At 42.9% G+C, this 26,268-nt stretch overlaps 1 protein-coding gene across 4 annotated transcripts in view; it reads left to right on the top strand.

Moving 5' to 3' along the window:
* BLVRA (biliverdin reductase A) overlaps nucleotides 1-24,855 on the top strand; it is a 42,174-nt gene extending 17,319 nt beyond the window's left edge. For 2 of the 4 annotated variants that reach the window (XM_053260338.1, XM_053260336.1), the window contains 6 exons: nucleotides 5,043-5,169; nucleotides 7,785-7,904; nucleotides 8,556-8,653; nucleotides 13,504-13,611; nucleotides 14,856-15,027; nucleotides 22,019-24,855. In XM_053260338.1, coding sequence (XP_053116313.1) covers nucleotides 5,051-5,169; nucleotides 7,785-7,904; nucleotides 8,556-8,653; nucleotides 13,504-13,611; nucleotides 14,856-15,027; nucleotides 22,019-22,292 — 891 coding nt within the window. In that variant the 5' untranslated portion in view covers nucleotides 5,043-5,050 and the 3' untranslated portion in view covers nucleotides 22,293-24,855. Of the gene's footprint in view, nucleotides 1-3,535; nucleotides 3,619-3,969; nucleotides 4,097-5,042; nucleotides 5,170-7,784; nucleotides 7,905-8,555; nucleotides 8,654-13,503; nucleotides 13,612-14,855; nucleotides 15,028-22,018 lie in introns of those variants that run through there. The other 2 variants (XM_053260340.1, XM_053260339.1) reach the window with 2 other exon arrangements.
* Nucleotides 24,856-26,268: the final 1,413 nt, after the last annotated feature.

The raw sequence follows: 26,268 nt of genomic DNA, 5'->3' as shown, positions 1-26,268 counted from the left end.
TTATTTTGTATGAAAGATTGCTAGCTAACAGCCCAGGATACTGTGATGATCTTAATGGACGTTAATGCTTGGGAGACAGCTGCAGATCTCTGTTGTGAGTAGCTATCAGAGCTTGGAGGAGTCAACCCTCCTTAAGCTAAGGGACGGGATTGATATAAGATGTATGTTTGTGGGAGGAGGAAATAGCAATCTGGGGCAGAGACAGGGGCAGAAAGAGAACAGAGTGTTGAAGGATCCAGTGTGAGGTGATGGACATACTGTCTGTAGCAGTGGGCATGATTGGGCTTGCCTCCTCTTGTGCTCTACTTGTATATTTGTAAATAAAGCAGGTATAACAGAAATGCCATAAATCTCCAGCACTCTCGTCTTCAAATTAAACCCAACCTGAGGAGCGCTACCCTATAACTTCTTGCCACTCTGGAAAATGGAGAGGGGACACAACAATACCTTCAGAGCATCAGTCTGACACTATCAGTTTGGGGGACATTTGTGAGTGCAGTTCTGCGCTTCTATAAAAATCATTGGCAAATGTCCCATTGTTCTTATCAGAAAAACCTTGAGGTGGTTCTCACGTGCAGGCAAAACTGGGCTAGGGAAGCCCACCTGGTTTTGCCTGTGTGTGAGAACTGCCAGGAGCAGTGTGGCTCCTGGAAGCAGTGTGGTGGCAAACCCGCAAGGGAGCCCTGGCGGTTAGCCTGGGTTAAGGGCACATACTTGCCATTAGCCCGGGCTAACTGATAGTGTGTCGGTGTGCCACACGGCTCTGTGCGGCACCCACACACCAGCAGCCTCCCGGCCAGCATAATCAAACTCCCCATAATGCACCACACAAGCACACAGTGCATTATGGGAGTTCTGGGGGCCTCCTGGCCCCCAAACCTCCCTCCTGCCAGCAAAAGCCAGCAATCGTTCAGGCAGGCAATCCGCCTGCCCAGCAACAAAGAGAGGATAGTCTGCTGGGGAGGTAAGCTTTTTGAGGCTTCTTCCCCTCGTCCCTTCAAGGCCTTTTCACAGATTGTGAGAAAGAGCTCAGTGTCTATGTAAGTTGATTTTAAACTGCCTCTGAAGCCATTTGTTTTGGATAAGAAATTTCTTCCAAATTAGTGGCATAAATCTCTGATCATAAGATCTTCTGTGAATTATTCACAGTGTTCTGCATTTACCAGTCATGTGGCACTTTTCAGTTACTAGTACTTCCTGAATGTGGGTCTTATTGGAAAACTATTTTGAACCAGCATGAGAAAGATGTTTCAACTGAAGAAAGAAGGCCCATTACAGCCACAGGATTAATTAGCTGGAGGACCAGGATTCCAGGATTTAAAAAATGAATACCTAAGAAAGAGTTCAAAAAATACATTGCTATATCAACAAATCAAATTAGATGCTTCATCTAGAAAAAAATCAGGCCCCATTTGTACACAGCATGAAACCTTGGGTAGACGAAGCTGTGTCTAATCTATGAGCCTGAAACTCATGCTGCAGATGATTGACCAACTTTGGTTTGGCAACCTCCCGCTTCTGGGCAGAGGAAGCCCTCCTTCCTCCTAGCCTGCCCAGCCTGCATCCCAGCAAGCTCCATTCCATTCTTGTCACCAGATGGTGGGCAAGGCATCGGTATGCTAGTGAAGCTGCAACCACTGGCCATGATGTTAGAGGGGGCATGCTCACTGTGATCGTGCCTTTTAGGCTTCGCCCTCAGTAGGGCAAAGACATTTTAACCCTTTCCTCACACCACTTGCACCAGTGTCTTCTGCAGTTGAGGAGGAAGATTATTGTGATCCCCCCCCCTTTCCTCCCCTGGGAAGAGAGGATTGGGCCCCTCTCTACCCACTTGCAGAGGTCAAAGATAGACTACACAAGAAACCTCTCTACTTTTTCTCATATGTTCGTGGAATGAGTTTGTTATGGCAACGAACATTTGTGGCACACCCACACCAGCCCACTCTCCAGCACATATGCCATGAGATGCACAGCCCTCCTCCCCATTTCTTCCTCTATTTTTCCCTCCACCTAGACCCCCATCCCTATCTTATGATTGAGCCCAGTTGACAGTTCCACCAAAGCCCCAGGAAGGGTCCCTCGGCAACATTCCTCCCAGTTCCAGCAACTGCTGGGAACTGAGAATAAGTACCCCTTAAAAGAGTCTGGTCTCCCTGCAACACATCTCCATGCTTGGTTTTGCTGCTCATGGCCACCTGATTGGCCAAGGACTATTCAAATCCATGGGTGTCCTGACCCAGAGTGCCCTGTGGTGACTGGTTTGCATTCACCACAGCATCAGGCCCAGATGGTAGTGATTAGCCTGGGATGTGGGATTCATCCCCACTCTTTCCTTGACTGCCTACCCAAGCCAGAATTGCTCAAGCACCAAAGACCACTTTTACGTCTGGAAGGGTTGGGTGGAATGGGGAAAGTGCAGAGTATGATTTCTATTGTTAACCAGTGGTGCAGGGAGCTCCACAACATAGGGCCCCCTATATTATCAAGGTTGACCTCCTGAGACTGCAGTCAAATGGAGAGTGGAAACACATTAGTGTTTCATGAGAAGGCTAACCCCTCTGGCTGGCAAACCAGCACAAGGATGAGTGTGTGTTGGGTCTTTCTCATTGCTTTACCCAGGTCTGCAAGCTGGTGGCACCCTTGGTTACAATGAACGAAACCCAAGGATCCTTTGCTTCCCTTAATATACATACCCCCTCCCAGGAAATCAATAAGATCTGTTCCTGGAGTACCAGATGAGCAGCCCTGGCCCTTCCATAGCCCGCAACTGGTGTCTTCCCCTAAGATTCTTAGGCATGTCTCTCGGCCTGGTACCGCCACTCCTGCATCTTTGTGTACATTAGGCTAAAGAAACCACATTCCATTGATAACATCTAAGAACCCCAGGAATGGGGCTAGATCGGGTGTTAAGTGAATGAAAGGGCTCCTTGAATGTGTGTCTATTTTCGTTTTACTTAAAGTATGCTTTCCCCAATGCCATTTCATCCATTTTAATGGAGGAGCTGCAGGGATGCAGCATCCCTGTTGCTAAGCAATAGCAGGAGCAGCAAGGGGATGGCAGAAGGCAGGGCATCAGCTCCAAGAGGCGGACAGCTGCCACAGAACTGATGCATTTATGGGCTGCTCTGAGCTAGCCTCTCTATGGTGGCAGGAGGAGCTTGTGCACAAAACCCAGATTATGGTGGGTGGCAGGATTTGGATGGCACAATGGTGCCTTCTAACCTCAGGTTTCAGCAAACTCACTATAAACAGAGGGTTCAGATTCAGGTTTGGGAGCGAAAACAGAGCCATGGTTGGGTGACAAAACTGCAGCTTCATGGTTTCAGACAATCACAAACTCAAACCTCTGGCATATTTACCGATGGTTTGGTGTTATATCCAAACAGGGCCATAGTTTCTAGTTTCAAAAAAGTCTGCTTTCAATTAGACTCGAACCCACGCAGTTACTGTTTTTGACTGATAACTAGGCAGTTAAGTTTTCCTTTCATGCTTATCTTAGGCAGTCTCAAGCACAAATGCTTTATCTCTATGATAGAAAAAGTGGAGAAAGTAGCAAATTCTTCTAAACTAGAGAAGAACTGAGAAGTGCTATTTGTCTACCTTTGTATGCTTCTGTAGGTAAGGACATCTTTTGTATTGTTTCCACCCAAACCAGGTGAAAGTTTCTCTCTCCCCCACTCCCCCCCCCACCCCCCTGCGATATTTGTGCAGGTCCATTCTTGGCTTATGTTTCTTTCTTCTGCTTCCTCTTGAATCTTCCCCTCACCCCTCCAACTCCTTTATTGCCTCCTCTTTCCCAGCCATTTGCTGCTGAATTGATAGAATATTACAGAGGTTGAAGGCAAACAGCCATTTGCTGACTGTTGTTTTTTTTAAGATCACATGGCCATTCTGCTGACCATTTTACCCCAAATTTCAACACAAACCAGCACATATTGTGTGGTAAAACATTCCTTATCTTTTGGTAGCACGATGCAGAAAACTTGAAGTTAAGAAAGTAAAGAGAGTGCAAGTGAACTTTGATCTGTCTGCTTGAGAAGGCAGACAGCAAGCAAACTGAGAAGTTGAGTTTTCCCCATTGCTAGCAATACTACAAGTAAGTTGTTGAAAATTGGAAACTTCCTAAATTACAAGGAAAAAGATAATCTGTAGGAGTTCTTAAGGGGATAGGAGTTAAGGACTAGTCAATAAGAAGTAAAGGGGGATGGCTTTTAAAACTTTAGACTTTCTATGTCTAGTGGGTCTTGGTTTAAAAACTTATTTATAGCCTAGGGAGAAGGAAAACGTGGTCTGTAGATGGAGGATGACTACAAGGACATTCACACAATCAAAATCTGTATTCTTCTTGGGTTTGGGAGCTGTGTGTGCTCCCGATTTTCAGTTGTGTGGAAGTAATGTAAAAAGAAAGCCTGGGTAGAAGTGATTGTGTGGAAGCAAGATAGGAGGAAAAGCACATCAGCCACTTCCAGTAGGATGCTAACCGGGGCTGCAAGGAGGTATGTTGCAGCCCTGTGGCAGCGATTTGGGGGAGAGCGCTGGAGGGAGGGATGCAGCAGGGGAGGTAAGAGCACCCTCCCTGCACCTTTAAGAACCACCCCCCTCCGGCCTTCCGAATGCATTTGTGCACATGCATATATATTAATATAGGGTCTTATAAACACCTTGTATATCTTAGAGACAGACAGCTAATATGAATTCATTCTTATGTAATATATAAATGTATGCTAATTCTCTTTGTCTTAGATTCAGAGGCTTGTTTTATCTCAGCTCAAAATATAAATTAAAAAAATTAACACGTACACATCTTTTTCCTGCATCCATATTGTTAAAGAGCAATCCTGTAATGTGCTAGATGTCTCAGATTTAATTAACTTCATTAGGGTTGAGGAAATGCTCTTTAAACAATTACACTCTCTGGATAGCTAGCTGCAAATGCCAGCTGCAATTCTGTGATAATGTAAAGGTAATAGGTGGTGGAGGGGGAGAGGGGAAATGCTCCTGTAGTCTCTCCAACCTTCCCTTTCCCCCCTTTTTTTCTGCAGGCTTCGCAATGTTTGGGACTGTGGTGATTGGGATTGGGATTGCGGGATCAGTGCGGATCAGAGACTTGCTGAATCCTTTGCCTTCCAGTCCTGCAGAGCATCTTAAATTGCTGGGCTTTGTGTCTAGGTGAGAGAAGGTTAATGTATTGGTTTAACAAGCATCTCCTAGTGGGACATTTTTAATGTATTATAGTGAACTTGGCTCCTAGGCCTTAGCGCAACGTAGCTCTGTCTAGGTTGGCCGGTTTAAATGTACAGATTCCATTTTGGAACCTAGTTGACTTAAGGGGGCAGTTAATGAGGTAGTTTGAGAGGAACTTGAAGCCAATAACAGCAGTACTGTGGAGAGCCTTGTAAACAAGCAGGAGCCCCAAACAAAATGTCCCAGCCTCTAATAGGAGTATCTATTAGAGTATCTATCTTATTGTTGTGAGCTGCCCTGAGCAGTAGTGCACTGGAGCAGTAGGGTATAAATATTTTAAATAAATAAATAATAGGAGCATTCTTGTTCAGGGCTCTAGCCAGCCTGAAACAAGTTTATGTTGTTCAAGGCAACCTGGAAGCTCTGGACAACCTATTACAGGTAGGAGAGGATGCTCAGATACTGGTTTATTTTGGAATCCTGGCTAGAATAAGCCAAGATTGTTCAGTCCAGGCATAACAAGCAAACTTGAATTTCCTTTACAAGAATCAGAAGTAGAATTCTGAGTCTTATGCATGAAAGAGTGGCGGGAGCATATGTTTTCAAAGCTCAGGGACATCACAGACAACCAGGATTTAATCCTGGATCCATAATGAATTCATAAATTTGCATATTCTGAATGTGAGAGAGAGAGACAGGGAATTCAGAACTTCATCTCAAATTTTGAGTGTTACTCGCACATACCTTTCTACAAAAGCAGAAGGCTACCATCAGCCCAATTACACCTGCTTAAACCTATGGATTTCAAAGGATCTTAACCAGCCTAAACTCAACTTTCAGGTTTGGTTGAAAGCTGAATTGTCGCATTATCCATTCCTGAAAACTTGTTCTTTAATTGTAAAATCAAAATTTGAAGCATGGATTTTTCAAACATGTGTTTCAAAATTGGAGGTTTTAAAGTCTGCATATTTGATCTCGTGTCTCACATTGTTTTCTTTGTTTGCTTGACTTTCCTTGGGGATGGGGCTGTAGCTCAGTGGTGGAACATCTGCTTTGCATGCAGAAGGTCCAAGGTTAAATTCCTGACATCTCCAGGTAGGGCTGGAAAAGGCTCCTGTCTTGCACCACGAAGAGCTGCTGCCAGTCAGTGTAGACAAAGCCTGCTCAGCTTAGGGTCCCCCCGCCCGCTATTTTTAGACTAAAGGTAAAGTGTGATGTCGGGGTTGACTCCGGGTTACCACAGAGCCCTGTGGTTGTCTTTGGTAGAATACAGGAGGGGTTTACCATTGCCTCCTCCTGCACAGTATGAGATGATGCCTTTCAGCATCTTCCTGTATCGCTGCTGTGTTTCCCATACCAGTGGAGATTCAAACCGGCAACCTCTGGCTTACTAATCAAGTCATTAGGTGGCTACAACTCCCATAATCCCCAGCCACAGTGGCCAATAGCAGGGATTATGGGAGTTGTAGGTCAACATCTGCAGGAGGGCCCAAGCTGACAATACTGAATTAGATAGGCCAGTGGTCTGACTCAGTAACTACTTATGTACCTTGGCTGAAATCCAGTGCAACCTTGGAAGGGGGTGAACCTGAAACCAGAACATCAGTATTTTCTGTAAGATCTTCACTTAGAAGGAAAAACAACCAAATTTCATAGATTTCAAATATTTGAAACTGTTCAAATTCAGCAAAGGTATAACAATCATTTCACAATGCATTTAAAATGTAATTTTATTTCTGCTGTACTAAAGCATTCATTGTCTATAAAAGTTAGAAACAGAAAAATCCACTGACCATCCCCCATCTGTGAACAGTTAGATAATTAACCTTTTTATCGCTTCTTCACCATTCCTCTGGAGCAAGTGGTCCAACATCATCATATATGTTTATCTTAACTCTCCATATGCTTGAGGTGGCAAACAAACATTTAGAATTATAACAACAATAAACCTTTAGCCACTTTCTAAAATCCTTACTAAACAACTAATGAATAAAAAGTCCGGAAATTCAGAAGTTCTTCTCACCTGAAAATTTCCCTAAATAAATGTTTGTAACCATTTCTAAAATCCAGGAGGGTGGTACTTGGACAACTCTCTTCTTGGAGACAGATCCATATACCCAGACTACAGTGATAAAGAATTTTTGCTAAAAATGTTTTCCCCTCTCACAACAAAGATCCCTGTTTTAGGGGGCTTGAAGGTGAAGTTGATCGGCAAGGGAGCTCATATGTGGAAATGCATTTGGTTTCTGTGTATGCATGAGAGCAAATTGACTTGTGCTAGACAACCTTTGGCACTCCAGCTATTGTTGAACTCCAATTCCCATCACCCCCAGCCACAATTTATTATAGCTGGGAATGATGGGAATTAGAGTTCAAAAACAGTTGGAGTGCCAAAGATTTTCTAGTGGAAGTTGCCAACCATGGTTGAGTCAGAACTTCAACTAAATTTCCAAGTTCTAGTCCCTAGAACTCAATAGTTATCTTCCAGCTTTTGTTATATGATTCAAGCACACTCATTGCTTCTTTTTTCATATTTGTATCACATTGTTGAAGTTCATGGTGGGTGTATTTTGATTTGTTTTTGTTTCTGCTAAACAAAGGAGATCTCTAGGTGATGTTCATCAAGTCAAACAAATTAGTCTACAAGAAGCTCTGGACAACAAGGAGGTTCATGCTGCCATCATTAGTACAAATAACCGAAACCACGAGGAAAGCATCAGGTATCACTGTTCATGGAATAGAGTTGGAGGGGGCATATAAGCGATCTAGTCCAATCCTTTGCTTGATGCAGGAAATTTTCATTTCCTAATAGTAAAATGCTATTAGAATGTCCATTCTCCACTACTCTAGAGCATATCTTCTTGAGAGAAATCCTCAGGGCAAAATTCTCACAATATTTTATATTTGGGCATGGATACCTAAGTGCAAAATATATATCGATAGTGGCTCATGTACTTTCCGATGGTCCCTTTTTTCCGCTTCTGGAACTGTGGAAATGTGAACCCAGTCTTTTCCTGAATGCCACTTCCACTTTTTTCACCTAGCAAAGTATCAGTATAAATATTTATATGGCCTTCTGAATTAATAAGAAACTTTTAATTGGAGTACAAAATATAACAAATACAAAATATAAATCCAAAATTGGTCTTTAGTGCCTAGGCATTCTTCCTATTTTCTGTTAAGAACACTCCACATTGGAAACCAATTTCAAAAAGGCTGTATTATAATGGCTACCCAAAAAGATCCCTGGGAATGGTAGTGTTGTCAGGCTCCTGAGAATAATTTGGAAGTCCCCACATAAGCTGCTCTGAGCTTCTCAGAAGAGAAGCAAGGTATGGAATTGTAATGTATATCTGTTTCTCTTCCACAAGGATGTTCTTGGAGGCTGGGAAACATGTACTTGTTGAGTGCCCTATGGCACTGTCGGCAAAGGCAGCGCACGAGCTCCTAGAGATGGCAGAGCAGAAAGGTAATATTGAAAATGGGGTTCACTGCTTTGCTTTTGTTGCTTTGTGATTTAAAGTGTATGGCCCAGGGTAGCACAGTTGCAAAAGAACTCTAGGCCATATTGCACTCATTAGAGAGGAGGCTATATTTCTTTGTTTTTTCGCCATATTTTATTCTATCAATGGGGCAAAAGCCAGATTAATGATCAGACCGTGTATGTGTGATATGGAATGCCAAATAGATATGAGTTATGTAAATAAATCAGTTGTTTTAGGAAACCAGGCTTCTGTCACAAAGCTGGCCAGATATCTTGGTATGATTACTGTCCAAAAATATTGCAAAGCATACTCATTAGTCTGCCTCGATGCAGTACATACTGCTGTGCTTGAAGGGAGATTCAAGAAGATCCCATGTACTGAATGTCAGTGCACATGCAAATCAGGTAGTATTGAAACAACAGTTCATGTATTATTATACTGTAATTTTTACAAAGACATTCAGGATCGTTATTTGCTGCCATTTTAAAAAGACTTTCCAGGACGGTCAGATAACTTTCATTAGAATTATCTTTTAGTGGATTTGAATGATATATCTCTAAATGCCACCAAGTTCTGCTTAATAGCGAATAAAGTCTGACAGATGTGTGTTTTACCAGAATAGATCTAGAAGCTATTCTTACGAGCAGCAGAAACCGGGCTAAGGGAGCCCAGCCCGGTTTCTGCTGCTCGTGTGCAGCAACGGGAGCCGTGCAGCTCCCACGTGCAGCAAGCCCGCTTACAGAACCCACTGCTTAACCCAGGTTTTGGGTGCGATTGTGCCCCCCAAATGGGTGAATGGATCGTGTGTCTGCCATGGCTGCTTGCAGATGTGGCGGACACACTCGGGGAGGGAGGGATCTCAGAAATTCACTGCACCCTTGCTTGGTGAATTACTGGGGCTCTGGGGGGCAGGGCACCACGCAGAGATGCTTCCTTTCACTTGACCCCTGGAGCTGCCGGGTGAGGCACAGGCGGACACAAGCCGCCACTTGTCTGCACCACCAATCTGCCCGCCCAGAGCCTTGGCTGCGATCATCTGTGGGGAGGTAAGTGCTTTCAGGCTTCCTCCCCACAAAAGAGGGTAGCCTCCTCAGGCGATCATGAGGATCACTTCATAGAATGAAATGGGAGTAGGTTTTAATCTGGTGCAAATGTTGTTTTGTTTGCAATATTGTTTGTTGATTGGTATGTAAGTATTTTTTCACATTTGCCTTGTTATGCTTTTGATCGGTGATCTTTGCCATATTGATAGTTGTGTGGAAAGAAGAACTCTGGCAAGTATTGCTTCTATTGCTACTGCAGTATTATGATGGAAGAAGCTGCACTTGCCAAAGTTCTTTTTTCTTTGGAACTGTAAAAAGGCATAGGAACCCTGTCCTATAATGCCTTTGTCTAATTACTTCCATAATAATGTAACCCAGATATCTCAAATGGGGATTAGGTGTAATACAAAATGTGCTTTAGAAATATCACAGTCTTGGATCTAGACAATACTCAGCAAGTGACTTAATTTCACAAGTAATGTAAAGCAGTCATAGATAGATTTGCATTAAAAATTGCAGTAATCTCAGCATTCACAGTATGATGTTGTGAGGTTGTGGCTGAAAGGGCAAAAAGTGATTAAAATATGTGAACAACATTAGGAACCAAACCCACTCTGCCTGTCCATCCATCCCCCCCTTTACTGTAGACGGAGCCTCACCATTACTACCCTGGTTCATCGTCTTTCATAATATAAGAGCCCGGCTGGGTCAGGCCAAGCCCATCTTGTCCAGCATCCTGTTTCTCACAGTAGCCAACTGGATGCCTGTAGAGATGAAGGTATCCCTTCAAGCAGGAGATGAAGATCTCCCTCTGAACCTGGAGATAGCACATAACTTGTCCTCTACAAATTTGGTCTAGTCCCACTTTTTAAAGCCATTTAAGCTAGTTCCAATGACTACATGTGGCAGCAAATTCCATGAATTAATTACGTGCTATGTGAAGAAGTGCTTCCTTTAGTTCATCCTACATCTCCTGCTAATCGGTTTCATTGGATGACCCTTGGTTAAAATTCCATAAAAGCAGAATGGAGATCTTAATGGATCTTGAAGATCGCATGAGGAGTTGCAACTTTAATTCATGCACATATGGTTGGCCAGTGAAGACATGAATGAAATGAAAGTAAGGTCAAGGAATGGTATATGCAGCTACTGCCTCAGAATAGGGTTGTCACCTACATGGCATGGGGAAGTTCAGGACAAAGAGCTTCCCAGAGGTGAATCTACAATTGAGCATTGTACTGTGTACACCACAGTACTGAATTTTTACTCCAGGTACCCCGCTGGGCACCTCAAGTGGCACAGCGAAGAAATGTTTGATTAACAAGCAGAAGGTTGCTGGTTCGAATCCCCACTGGTACTATGTCGGGCAGCAGCGATATGGGAAAATGCTGAAAGGCATCATCTCAAATGCACGGGAGGAGGCAATGGTAAACCCCTCCTGTATTCTACCAAAGAAACCCACAGGGCTCTGTGGGCGACAGGAGTCGAAGTCAACTTGACAGCACACTTTACTGTACAGTGAACATGGGCCACCACTAGGAGGAGTCACACCCAAATTTCCATCTTAAATCATAATTTCCCCATAGGGATCAATGGGAAACTTGAAAATATTAATAACTCTCAAATGGCAACAATTTTGATGTTTCTTACCTCTCACCATACTTTTTGTTATAGTTATAGGAGTTATAGTTCAGCAATGTCTGGAGGCCCCCCAGGTCGGGAAGCACAACTCTCATCAGCCCCAGCTACAATTTATTGCGGCTGGGGATGATGGGAGTTGTAGTTCAGCAACATCTGAAAGCCTCCAGGTTGGGAACTACTTTTTTTATACTTTTCAAGCCTAACCATTTCCTGCAAATAAAGATTGCCTCCCATCCAGTTCTCTGCACGTCTGTTCCCATGCAAGAAAAAAGTGTATTTTTACTTACCTTGGAGAAGAATATGTTTTCCTCTTGAAAGAACAGATAAATTACCGTTCAACAGTGGTCCCTCTAATTTTTTCCATCTCTGTGCAGAATGAGTTTTGTTCTGGGCAGCAGTATCAAGGCAGTGTGTGCGCACCTGCATTCAGAATGGGGCCTTCCTGATTCAACCTGAGCAGGATCTAAAATGAACTGAGCGGATATCCAAAAACTTGTAGATGCGCACACATGCACATGCCTTAGAGCAAGGCTGCTCAACTTCGGCCCTCCAGCTGTTTTTGGACTACAACTCCCATAATCCCCAGCCACAGCAGTCAATAGCCAGGGATTTTGGGAATTGTAGGCCAACATCTGCAGGAGGGCCAAAGTTGAGCAACCCTGCCTTAGAGGGAACAGTGCCATTCAATCTGCAAAACAGTAATCAAAAGGGTCAAATAAACATTTTACCATGATTGATGTCTTCTGTTTGAAAAGGCCAGTGGGCCAGAAAAGAAACCAAGTAGCCACTTTCTTTGGCAAGAAATAACTTATCTCTTCAGGACTTACCTCCAAGTTGGTAGTGACCGCCTGTGATCTTTTACACTCCCATCCTGAAGCAGTGTAATTGTGCAGTGCAGTGAGTTGGATGTTTTGTTACATGCTTTTTGCCTTCTTAAACTCATTTAAAACCCTGCATTTCAAGCCAAGCCATTTCCTGCTAATAAACCTCATTGTGCTGATGTTGCCTCTCATTCTCTAGGAAAGAAAACAAATGGCTGCTTTCTTCAGCAACAAAGCATTTACACTGTGTGTTGGTGATGTTAATATCCAAAGTTTTTTGCTTCCCTTTTCCTGAAAGTGTGCAACAAGTTATGTTCTTTACCTTGTGTCATTTCTTACCTTAGCATCATGATTTTTGTTACGAGTTTCTTTTCTTAAGTTTGGCGGAATCTATAATTTTCTTAAAGCTTTTGAAAATGATTCCCAAGATGAGGATTGTGTTATTGTTGTCCATTTGTCTGTAGTTTCCTGTTCAAGTTGGTCTATTCCTAAATGAAGATACATTTCCAAGCAACATATTGTTTTCCCCACTATGATCTCTAGAATTAAGCCTTGGCAAATGTTATTTAAAGAGCCAAACAAAGAAAGGTAGTGAAAGAATTTGGCATTCAGAGATACTGAAATGCTTGCCTCATCTGCTAGATCACTTGCTTTCAGACTGCCTCCAGCCATTACAAATTCCTGTTCTAGAACAGAAAGATGCTTCTTACATGGCAGCCTTACCACTCATTTGTATATTTAAAAGGAGCTTTGCCATGATTATCCCATCTATTCTTGGGATAGGAGGAGGAGGAGACACAAGCTGCCCCTGTGAGATGCTTCATCTCCTGCATCCTCTACACCACTGAGTTTCAGCCACCCCCAAGGAGACAATGAACTCATCATAAAGAGAGAAACCACAGGCAATGTCATAACTGCCCCCTGCAGAGGTGTGGGCAAAGTGCCATCCTTCAGTACTGGGGAGAGATGTAGCTGGTGGGCATCTATCTACACTACAAACATATATATGTTTTATGCCAGTCCTATCCTTGGAGTTCTAGTTTGGAGAAAGTGCTGATAATTGTCAGAGCTATTAATCTTTGAGTTTCCCATTGATCCCTATGCGGAAATTATCTGATGAGGCCCATGTTCAGTTCTTGCATATAGGCCCCTTCAGAGCTTGTTACAGCACTGGAGCTTCCCTTATGCTCTTGTCCAAAAGCATCCATTGAGGCCAGACACTAGCTACGGTGTCTTTGGACTGGCTGCCATCCTAAGTGACATTCAGTTTTTACTCTCTTGTGGTGCAATCAGTAATGCCATTAAAATCTGCATTTCCCCCAATGGCAGGTAAAGTCCTCCATGTTGAACATATTGAGCTCCTGACAGAAGCATATAAACAGTTGAAGAAAGAGGTGATGGGGAAGGAGCTTGTGAAGGGAACATTACACTTCACAGGTCAGTTACTAGAGTCTTTGCCTGAGGTAATGTGTAGCTGATCTGATGACTTATGGCCAGTGTTTCAGATTTAACTCAATCACCCATGTATTTATTCCTAGAATGAATAAATGTGGTCTGGTTCTAGATTCTTAACCAGTTTATGCAGGTGTTCTGCTGTCCAGAGAGCTTCCTCAGTCTTTTTCAGTCATTGGCTTTTTCTGTGGAAATGATCTGCTGTTAAATCTCTAGCCTTTTTGAAGAACATATCTGGCGCAAACAGGCCTATCAGCATCTGAGTGGGCCTACTGGAATGGCAAAAGCCAACTTGATTTGCTATATAAGATTTACCCAGTTGTTAGAGAGCTGGATTAAGATAAGGAAAGACTTAGCTTTGAGTGCTACAACTCCCATGAGCTGGTTGTGCAGCCTTAGGTAAGCCACTATGACTCCATGCAGACATAACACTTTCATTTAACATGATTAAGCATTATATCTTAATAGCTCGACGAGGATTGGAAGTATGGTTTGTAAGTCATAGCTTTTGTGTTCCATGGTAAATAATTACATTTGCACAAAGCAAACCATAGTTAAGAGTGTTCCCCTGTCCCTTTGCTTGCAAAGTGACTGACAAGCAGAAGCAGGTCTTTCTGGTATCTCTCTACATACCCTTCAGGGACAGGGAAGACAAACCTTGGCTTCACTGTACATTTTGGGACCTCAGCCAAGGGTTAAGGCAACAAACCATGGTTAACTGTGGTTAAGCAATACATTTCACCAGGCCTACCTCTGAACTTCCATTTCTGATTCATAAATGACAACACACCACCAGGAGTTAAGTTAATAAACATTAAACATTAAAATTAAAAGTTGTGTATTAGCCATAGTATGGTATTCTTATTGAAAATAAAATTCATGTTCTCTAACATCTTGTAAAAGCACATATAGGCTGAGTCCAGATATGGATCTGAATGAGGCAACTGAGTGGATTGTACCACTTCAAATTACACGTGGGAGGGTAATACACTGAAGGCTTCCCAATGTACAGAAATACCCTGCAAATAGGAAACTATCATATTGGGGAGCAAAGTTGTAGGTCCAGACCTTTATCTACTGTATTTGGTTTTCTGTTAGCAGGAAATACATTCAAAATGGTGGTTCCTTCCATCCAATTTAAAATGTGAGCATGCCCACCCCATTATGTTTGGAGTCTTTCTTTTTTGTCCAGCCATATGTTTCAATGTCTTTCTTTCTAATTCCTAAAGGTGGCCCATTAGATGAAGAGCATTCAGGCTTCCCAGCTTTTAGTGGAATTGCCCGCCTGACTTGGCTAGTTGATCTTTTTGGAGACCTCACAGTCACTTCTGCTGTGAGGGAAGAGCAGAAAGAAAAGAACTACTCCAGACTGACTGCACATTTTTATACTGAAAACAAGAGGTTTGTAGTGTTAAATTCTAGAAAATGTCCATTAACCCAGGGGTTCTCAAACTTGGCTCCCCAGATATTGTTGGACTTCAACTCCCATAATCTTCACCTACAATGGCCTTGGCTGAGGATTGTGGGAGTTGAAGTCCAACAACATCTGTGAACCAAAGTTTGAGAACCCCTACATTAACCATGACCACAATCCTGCTGCATCCTACATGAAGGTAGGGCTTCCTTGACTTTTTAAAAATTATATTTCCATGGTAGCCTACTGGATCATATGCAGATTTGTGTATACTACATGCTAAAAAGTTAAATTCTGTGTAAAGAAAATGTGGATTCTACTTTTTACATGATGTAAAGAGAAAGAATGGTTCAGTTTTCTTACTTTACACAATGCATTCTGCAGTTTTGGGCTACTACTGTGTTGCCTAATTCTGATTTTCTGGTCACAGGGAGGGACTTGGAGATTGGATACCAAGGCCCCACCCTCAACCACACTTTGGGGTCCAAAACTTCAGTTGATAATGCCCACACACTTTCAAATACAGCTTTATAGCTATAAGGGCTGGGATTATCATTATTTTTTAAAATAAAGAATAAAATAGAAGCTGAGATTTTTGAAAAACTGAATTCTGAGTCCAGTAGCAGAGTCTGTATTTTTTTCTGCACTCCTCATGTAATCACAGCATAATTTGTCCTGGTATCAGGAATATTTCCCCCCTTTTTCTGTGGCATGTCCATGACTGGACATACATTATTAGCTCAGACACTGCTGGCAGTATAGACACAGTTTTGCTTTGATAGTCTTTGCTAACAAATTGGTCCTTTATAGTTGGAACAAAAAATTCATTTTTCCTAAGGTTCAAGCTAGGCATATATGCTTTTCTGTCGTATGCACCCTGGTCTGTTTGCTTAAGCATTTCCGCTTTGCTTTACTACGCTTACCGAATGTTTCATGTACCTCTAGCATTTGCATCTCAGTAGCTTTTATCCTTGAATTGCATGCTATGGTTGGGTAGTAGGGCTAATCTGTTAGGATAAGCAGCAGCAACTAGCTTCAGGGCTGCTTAACTTCGGCCCTCTGCAGATGTTGGCCTACAATTCCCATAATCCCTGGCTGTTGGTCACTGTGACTGGGGATTATGGGAGCTGTAGTCCAAAAACAGCTGGGGGGCCTAAGTTGAGCAGGCCTATAGGGATATCTATTGTGTCAACCAACAGTGTGTATAGAAAGAAGGGGAAGACAATGTTTAACTTCTTAGAAAGAAACTGACTGACTCAAATTGCCTGAAGGTCATTCCATCTGAACTAGATGTTCTCCTCAAGCTTATACTATGTGAACTGGTACAATAGACAATTCTGAACAGTTAAAATAGCTAAAAGGCTCTTTCTGCCTGGAGGAGGTGGTAGTAATGCTGGACAAGTGCTTTAACTCTCCTCCCTGCCCTTGTCCAAAATAAGGGCAAGAGGGAATTGAGGACAACATTTTCTAACATTAAGTCAGGGGAATGGTTTCACACCAGGGTATTGCAGATGATCAAGCAGAGTCCAGAGCTACATAACTTCAGCTCCCCAGCTGTTGGACTACAACTCCCGTCACCTATTGTTAGAGACTATGGGAATTGTAGGCCAACTCTGGAGGGCCAGAGTTGTGCAGTCCTGAAGCAGATCAACTGGACAGAGTTCAGGTATCCCATCAATGGCTATGGCCAGAGTTCTCATTAGAAGAGTTTGTACAATGTAGCTCTGTTGAAAGTAGATGAAATAAAGTTTGAATGAATGACAACTGATAAAAGGGAGGGGGGGCAAATAGAGTTGCCTGCTGATAAGTTTTTTAAAAAGAAAACAAAATAACTTCTGGCCTGTTCTGCTTTGGCGCCTTTAATAGCAGCTTGACTTGTCAACCTCAACAGGTTTCCTCTTCATACTGTGAGCAGCATTACCTGCTTATTTTGGCAGCAGATCATGGTGCTGTTACAGGAACAGCTAGAGTGGCTGGTTGAAATGTTGCCACTGCTGAGTGTTCAATTTCATTGGGTAATTAAGCAGCTGTTCACAAAGACCCATCAGCATTTTGTCTTATTAGGTCTGTTGTATTGACAGCGAAGCCTCAGCCAGTGTGGGAGCACGGAATGTTCAGCTGCTGCTTAGGGAACTCAGTCATTTGCTGTCTGAAATGTGTGAGGTGTCCTGTTGTCTGCGTTTCTCATGCAGGGGCAGAATGAGGACTGGGAAGAGGTCCTCGGTAAAATTATGCAAAAAGGAGGTTTCTGAAGTTGGGAAGTGTTGGTCAGGAAGCCAAGAGTTGAGGTCTAGAGTTGAGACTTGGCAGAGAATTCTACCATTATGACTTGGCAACATTTAAGAGGATGATTGATTGATGATTGATTGATTAGGTTTAGGCAAGTCGGTGTCGACTCTTAGTGACCACATAGATAGATTCTCTCCAGGATGATCTGTCTTCAACTTGGCCTTTAAACTATCTCAGTGGTGCATTCATTGCTGTTGTAATCGAGTCCATCCACCTTGCTGCTGGTCATCCTCTTCTTCTCTTTCCTTCAACTTTTCCCAGCATTATGGACTTCTCAAGGGAGCTGGATCTTTGTATAATGTGTCCAAAGTATGATAGTTTGAGCCTGGTCATTTGTGCCTCGAGTGAAAAGAGGATAGGAAGGGGCAAAAGAGCAGTGGAGGTATATGAAAGGGCTGGATTTCACATATTGGCTTAAATGAACCTGACTACAGGCTTTTCTTTTAAGTATATTTTCTTTAATAAAAGGCAGTAATTGGAAATTCTTCATAAAAGAGGGAGAGAAAGAGAACCAGCAGCAGGTGATGAGGGCCAGAGAACTGCTTGATATAACATCATTAATTGAGAGGTTTCACATCAGAAATGCCCTTTTGATAGTTTTTGTTTGTTGTTTTAAAAGGCCTTTCCCATACCATGCTGTCTTCCTGCTGAAAATCTCCCCTCACCAGCAGCTATTTTGCACCAAAGTGCCTATTTGCAGCAAATAGTCATTTGGGCAAGAAAATATCACAAGGTGAAAGCATTATACTCCCAAGGTACTGCAGTCCCAAGCCAGATTGAGTCCCCCCGCCCCCCGCCTTGCAGCTGCTTCTTTACATCAAAGAGTCTGGCTTACTTCTAGTATTAAGCTCATCAATTAATGATGGGCTCAGTGTAATGTATAGAAGGTGACCCGTGATGCTGCTTGGTCCTGGGTAAAAAGTTGCATACATTGTGTTCCAAGTCCATTCCGTTACTGGCCAGGTTTCCCACTGGCATAATTCCATTGACGTCAGTGGAGTTGTACCAGCTGAGTGCTTGGCCTGCTCTCATTCTTGACTGAGTTTGTTTTAAATGTTTGGCTGGAACAGAGCCCTGGCTTTTCACAGACTCAGTATTGGTGTCTTTGAAGTAATCGAGCGGGGAGCATTTCTGGCCTATTCCTGAATTATACAGGAGAATTAAACTGTTGTCAAATTTGGCCTAAGCTACTCCTGCTATGCCGTTGGTGTCTTGGCCGAAGGAGGAGCCAAGGTGGCGCTGGTGTCTTGGCAGCCAGGGGGAGCAGGGACAGAAAGGGAGCCTGACTGTGACTGTCACAGCAGATTTTGTGATTTTTCTTCTTCTTCTCATTTCTCTTCTCTCTGAAACTGGAAAGTGCTGTTAGTATTATTATGCATCCTCTCCTATGCAAAGCATGCTAAGGAGCCAGGGCATCCTCAATTTTAGCTGTTCTCAGTATTCACTACAGCTCCGTTCCTTTCGCTTGCACAGATCTCTGCTGTTTTTGGTAGCTATCAGCACCTCAGTTACGACTGTTGTTAACACATTGAACTCCTAAGGTTTGGGGTATTTTGAAAAAAATGTGGACATCACAGTGAGGGTCCTCCCTACTTCAGAGTACCTGAAGGTGCCACCACTAGGGATATGCACAAACCTGTTTGGAGGCCCTTTTACGGGCCTCCGAACAGATTCGAACACTGGCAGTTTGAGGGGTTCAAAGGTGGGGGCGGGGCAACTTGAAGGGTGGGAAAGGGTGCACACGCCTCCCTCCGCTTTCCCCCCACTGGCGCTCACCTCCCTGCCTCCCCGTCCTATCTTTGGACTGAAAGTAGGCAGAAGTCGCTCACGTGCGCACATCAGGCATGCTGACGTGCACACATGTGCGTCAACATGCGCACGCGTGCAAGCTACTTCCACCTATGTCTAGTCCAAAGAGCAGGGTGGCAGGGAGGTACACTGCCGCCCTGCTGGACCAGTTTTCAAATGAGCGCTGGTGGGGGGGGAGCAGAGGGAGGGGTAAGTGCACCCTCCCCCACCCTTAACATTGTCCCACCCCCACCTTCAAACCAGCCTCCTCCGGTTCCGTGCACACCTCTAGCCACCACTACTCAGATCTGTTAGGCAAGATTTGAGACAAACTCACACTCCTCATCCCACTCTTGTTTATATAGTCTGTCTTCAGGTGATGTGGGAGAGGAAATTAAACCTACTTGTGAAAACTAAATAACATGATTTTATTGTCTGACAGAAGTTATTTAAGCTTGATGGTTACAAGTTCTATAGGTGCACAGGCCTAGTGGTTTCAAGTGTTGCCATCGCTTAGAGATGCTAATGGCCTTTCTCCACTCTGGGGTTCAAGCGCCTTGCTTGGTTACAGAGTTTCTGCTCGGCTTCCCTCCTGAGGATGGTTGGAGCTTCCCCACAGGCTTTGGCTTTCCAGTGGAGAACAAATTCACCCCTGCCTCCACCTAAGCCCCACTTCTCACTTCACCAGAGAAATTTCCCCTGTTCAGAACCCTCCAGCCCACCTTCACCAACTGTCTGTCAACCAACTGCTTTAAAAAAACCCCCAAAAAACCCTCTCTCTCTCACTGTCTGCCACCCTTTGCATTCCAAGCAGAGTTTCCTTGTCCCTCCTGCAGGGGTCTCACTACAGCTACTGTCAATCAACCTCCTGCACATACTTCAGCATTTCTAGAAACCGGTTTTAAAATACATATAAACTAGCTGAACTGGCACATAGCATCTGCGCCGCTAGTCTCTCCTCGCCGCTTCCCCCTCATTCTACCCCAATCTATTCCCAATCATTTTCACCCACTGGCCGCCTCCTCTGCCAGGGCCCGCCGCCTCCTCTGCCGCTCTACCCCCCCGCCCCAGCCCCCATGCCCGCCACAACAGCCCCAGTTGCTGCGCCAGCCTCCGCCCAGCCATTTTTGGGAGCCCGCTGCCACCCACCCAGCCAGGCTCCTCTTGGCAGCGCTGCTCAGCTGCCCACTGCCTCTTCTCCTCTCGCTCCCCTCGCTAGCCGCCCCCAGCTGCCGGAGCAGCACCCCCTCAGTCTCCTCCAACCCCCAACCAACGTTTCCCTCGGTCCCAAACTCTCGCAGCGTGCCGCCAAATCCTGGGCACGCATGGTCCCAAGGAAATTAAATATATAGATAACACAATAAATAACCTTAACAAACAATTTTTTTAAAAAAGCATCACAGTTCCCAGCAGAGTTCCCAGCACAGTTGTTATGTGTTGTAAACACCTTTAATTAATAAAGTTTGGGTTTTGGGGGGGGGAAATGAGATGGCTTGGGCCCTGGGTATTTAAGAGAACATCTTCTTCATTATGAGCCCCACCGTCCATTGAGATCGTCTGAAGAGGTCCATCTCCAGTTGCTGCCAGCTCAGCTGGTGGCCACACGGGGACAGGCCTTCTCAGCTGTTGCCCCGAGATTGTGGAATGCGCTCCCTACTGAAATATGATCCTCCCCATCTCTGACAATTTTAAAAAAGCATTTGAAAACCCACTTCTTCACCGAAGCATTTTCAGCTTTTTAATTTTTTAGGTTTTAATCTGTTTTTGACTTTTAAATTGTTTTAAGTTTTGTGTATGTTTTTAACTCATTTTATGTTGTTAACCGCCCAGAGACTAAAGTTTGGGGCGGTGTACACATTTGATAGATAGCTAGATAAACTAGCTTGTTTGCAAGCTCATAGATCAAGTAAGGGCCCAATCAATCTGTGGCCTACTTGACAATTCTAATAACCAAATGCTTTGCAACAATTTATCACAAAACTGCTTTGGCTTTGCTGTGTTATCACTTTATCACATTCTTCGCTTCTATCTGCCCCTTTGGCTAGAATGCTCCAAGAGAAAGCACTTTGGAGGCCCTGTCAGTTTTGTGACTAGGCCACAAAGAGTCCAAATGGCAGCCCCAGGCATGGAGATAATACCAATGTGTGGCTGAAATACAAGAACCTTTTTGCTTTGTTGTGGCTGCCAAGTTGCAGCATCTGCACTTCTGTCATCTATTTTAAATGTACTGTCTTCTGACTCTTGGGTCCCAACCACAGTTCAAGGTCACCCTATAGCTATGCCATCACTGAGCCATGTATACCCAAGCTTGATCCATGGTGGTCGGAGCAAGACCTTCATTGACGTTTGGCCTCATTAAACAAGCAGTCTGCACTGCTTGTCTGCACTGTTGATGGTACTTCCCTTTTCACAGAATCAGTTTTACATTTCTTGTGTGGGAGGGAGAGCATGCGCACCATCAGTGTAGATAGCACAGAAAATATGTGCTGTGATCTTGTATTTCTGCTTTTCCTAGGCCAAGATGCTTTTTCCTTTTTTGACATAGCCCAGACCACCAACAGAACCACTCTGTTTTCTTAGAGTTTTGGCTTTGCACACAAATGCAGAGAGGAAGTTCTCTGTTGGTCTCAAAGATCACCATAGGGCATAAGGGCAAAGGCAATTTCCCAACACTGAAAGCTTTATAGATCTAAAATGAAAAAAACAGTGATCTCTCCTAAGTGTTGACTTTTTAATCTCACAGAGCAGAAGGCTGGCCCAGCTGGTTTTCAGGGTCCTGCCATCTCAATGATACAATAATTTTATTCAGATACCTTTCTTTTAAGCAGTGTTATATTTATTTGGATGTTATGGGTTCTTTGTCATTTTATCTTTAATCCTTCCTTTCCTTCTTTAAACTAGGCCTCTGACTTGGATTGAAGAAAGGGCACCAGGGATGAAACGGGATAAAAAGATCAATATCTGCTTCAAAAGTGGATGCTTAGAGAGCCTGCCAGAAGCTCCCCGTTCAGCAGTTGGCCTCTTCATGCAAGACTTGGTCCTCTTTGCCAAAAAGCTGTTGGGCCAGGTCTCCAAGGAGGAACTGGCAGCTGAGAAAAGACGGATACTGCTGTGCCTTAACCTTGCTGAAGAGATCCAAATGCACTGTGAGCGGCCAACAAAAGTCTACTCTTGAAACTAGCACCTACTTGCATTCCTGCAAGAATTTTTTTTGTCTACAGTTCTTTAATTTGTCAAGTTCTCCATCATAATCAGAAAGGCTTCTCTAATAAATTCAGGCCAGTCCAAGTATTCTGTATTTATCACAAAGCAAAATGGGATAGTTACAAGTATATTTCTCTGTCCCATTGTGTAGCATCTTACTAGTCAAAATAGATAGATATGCAAAACAAATCTTTACATTGTGAAGCTGAATGTGTCCATTCAGCATCCAGAAGCCACATATGAAACACAGTTGAGCTGTTGGACATATAAATATATTCACTGGTTACATAACAATGTAAGATCTAGATTGATTCTAAAAAATGACTTGCATCATATAGCCCCAAAATTGTTTTTGTTATTGTAATGTTGTTTCTTTCTCTGTCTCCAAGTATACTGAAAGAAGCCTGCATACTAAAATTTCTCAGACTGTGCCTTTCACTTAGCCTAGTGTTGCGTCATTGCATTCATTTATAGCCTTGTTTTTATGCTGCACTAACAAAACATCTTCCTTAAGTGCTATCATCAGAATAACCTTTGTGGAAAATAAATTGCTCTATCTTACTTGGATAGAAATAAAATGGGTATTTTAGGTTTATAATTCCGGTCAGTTCAGCTATTCATAATTGCTATAATACACCTCTGAAGCTCTGTGCCTGCCAAATAAAATCCTAATCCATACCTGTGGAAGACAGAAGAAAACATCCCGATTGGGTTGAGCTTGAACAAAATGCATAGAGTCACAAGAAAGAAATCTGTATTCACACAAGATATACTGTTCTGTGTCCCATCAGGGATTCCTTTGTTTTCCTTTATTCCTTGTCAAGATTCTTGGCTCAAGAAAACTAAACACCTCTTTTTGTGAAAGAAGCAGGATCAATTGCTTTGCTTTTATCAAGTTCAGGTGGAGGTCAGCCTGTGGGTTTGCCATGAAAAGGAAGAAATAGTGAATGCTACACTCTACAGCAGGCATCCCCAAACTGCGGCCCTCCAGATGTTGCTGAACTACAACTCCCAGCATACCCAGCCACAAAAAATTGTGTCTAGGGATGCTGGGAGTTGTAGTTCAGCAACATCTGGAGGGCCGCAGTTTGGCCACATGTGCAAAACTACCTTCATTATTAGGCAGAACATTAAAACTGGCTTTGCTGAATGAATTCATTGTTGGTCTAATACTGTTCCCACCATATTGCCTTGCTTCTAACCAGAGCCAATCCAAGACATTTTAGTCCCTGAGGCAAAAAATCCAAATGGCTTCTCTTCCCCATTTGTGATTACAGGCCACAATCAGTGGACAGATCTGACACACTGTTACTTTGAATGTCCACTGCCACATGATAGTGTGCTCTGCTGATCTCTCTGCTGACTTAAGGGATTAGGAAGCCAACCTAAATTACTGCAAGGATGACTTAAACCTACTTCAAACTCTTCCTTGTGGCATACATTACTTTTAGCTATTTTCTGCACTCACTGAAATGATCTACACATTTGCACAGAGTAATATGAAAACTGGAGGACCATGCATCTCTGTTGCAATAAATTCAGGAATCCTGGAGTTTGGGAGATCATGGAAAAGGCTGCAGCTGAAATCTGTAACCTCCTAGTTCACATGGTAGACTGCTCTTTTAATTTAAAAAGATGGCCAAAAATAAGACTTGACTCGAGACAATCTTTATTGTAAACCTTTTAGAGCCAAAGTGAAATTCATTGAAGTGAATAATTTTGACAATTCCGTTTGCAAAGTTAGCCACCCCCCCGGGCATTTTAAATATAATTAAAATTTTCTCTTGAGTCCAGGGGAGTAAAGCAGGGAGGTTTATTGCTTTGGAAACTTAATCTGAGTTACTGGAAACTCCAGTGGCTCACATCTAACATCATGCTCGCATAAGGGTAAGAGGTTATTTTCATCAGTCCCCACTTCCTTCTGCTGCCCCCCACCAATATGTCTTCAAGGAACTAGTGTGAGCCAATATGTCTGTATATTGAATTAACCACATCTTTGTTGGGATTTTCTTAATTTTCTAGAAGACTGAAGACTCTACAAAAAATGCATCCATACACTTGTTTGTTTTTGAAAGAAAGCACTTACATTCTGGGATCTCCAGAGCTGACACGTTTTTTCCAAATCGCCTACAACTCTACTATTAGTCAATTAATAGATGTTACCCCCAACCCATTCCCAGTGTGAAATGTTCTTCAGTTAGCATGATTATGATGAATGTTGTGCAACTGAAATCTGAAGTGTTGAACTGCAGTCATTTGTCACAGGTTTAGCAACGTATTTTTTTGTGGATGGAAGTGGAGGCAGGTTGAAAGCTATTGTAGTTACTCAGTGGCTGCCCCCTCAGTACATTTCCTGAGAGTGCCAACTCTGTACACTCCTGTTTCCTTGGAATCCTTTGTTGTTTGATGCACTAACAATGCCTGGATGTCCTCATATACAGAAACATGACTTGGTTGATACATTGTGCTGTATGTATCCTGGTGATATTGTATGTGCTATCTTGACTTATTAAAAGTATCTGAGCTCAATTTAATCTCTCCCCCCCCCCCAGCCTTTCCATCATCTTTTCATCCAGACTACCTTATGTGCTTTGCTTAAAAGCGACTGAAGCTTTAAAGTGCTAGGTAATTTCATTCATTTATATATGAATTGGAATTGGTCTGAACATAGAATTACAGTAAATCCTCATCTTAAACATTTGTATGTTTGTAAATACCAGCTAAACAATTTTGCAGTCCCAGCTAAATGTCATGGCTGATATTATACTATTATTTTTCCTAAGTATCTTTGTGCTGGCTAAGTATCTATTACAGGTACCTACCAGGGTCTGGATGTTGTTTTCCCCACAGGTGTTTTGTTTTGTTTTTAAATCTTGCTATCCTTGTTAACAACAACAATTTATATACTGCTTTTCAACAAATGTTTCCAAAGCGGTTTACATAGAGAAACAACAAATAAATAAGATGGATCGCTGTCCCCAAAGGGCTCACAATCTAGAAAGAAACATAAGATAGATGTCAGCAACTGTCACTGGAGGTACTGTGCTTGGGGGTAGATTGGGTATATGGAAAATTCATCCAAAATGCATAACTCAACCCACTTTTGGGGTACAAGGAAAGGAGTTCAGGAAGAGGTAGGAACTATTAGTGTTTTGGAAGCTATGAATATCATCAAATTCATCATATTGGTGAATTTAATCAGGCTAATAATATGCTTTATAATTTTATCCAATTCCAGGTAGCACCTCCACTCGACACTGAAATAATTAAATGGAGCTTGGAATTGAATGTTCCAATTACACAACATCAATGGGATGTGATTTTGGCTGAAACTGCCAAAGTATGATTTGAGGCTCAATTAGTTCAACAAAAAATAGTCTTTCATTCTTATTGGACTCTGATTAGACTCCATGAATGTGGGCTGAGCAAATCTGATAAATGTAGGAGATGTGGGGAAGGAGAAGTGGGACTCTTACATCCTTAATTGTAAGGTTATATCTCCACTCTGGAAAAAGATAAGTAACAATGTCAACTTAGTTATAGCAAGGGAATATCCTCTAGACCTTGTCTCAGTTTTGTTGGGATTGCCTCCTGATGTTGAGGGAATAACCCCGAATCAATGGAAATGGCTCACTAGGGCCTTTCTGATGGCTCAACACGTAATTTTACAAAATTGGAAATGTAAATTTCCTCCACATATATAGACAAATGGTTTCTTGATTTACTTACTCAGCCCATGAATGTTCCTTATTTAATATATTTTTTAATATATTTAGCATATTTCTACACTGCCCAAAATGCATGTTCTCTAATACTAGATCTTGTTCTTCCAAGTATGAGGGGATCTGGCCTGAGTTCTTGGAACTATCTGCATTGTAAGTGTTACATATATATGTAAGTATGTATGTACGTACTCTAATAAAATGTGTGCCCTGAGAGGAAGGCAA

Source organism: Hemicordylus capensis, chromosome 6 (genome assembly GCF_027244095.1).
Source record: "Hemicordylus capensis ecotype Gifberg chromosome 6, rHemCap1.1.pri, whole genome shotgun sequence".
In the NCBI taxonomy this organism is placed as follows: domain Eukaryota; kingdom Metazoa; phylum Chordata; class Lepidosauria; order Squamata; family Cordylidae; genus Hemicordylus; species Hemicordylus capensis.
The sequence above is the reverse complement of the archived record's forward strand: the minus strand, read 5'-3'. Positions and strand labels throughout refer to the sequence as shown.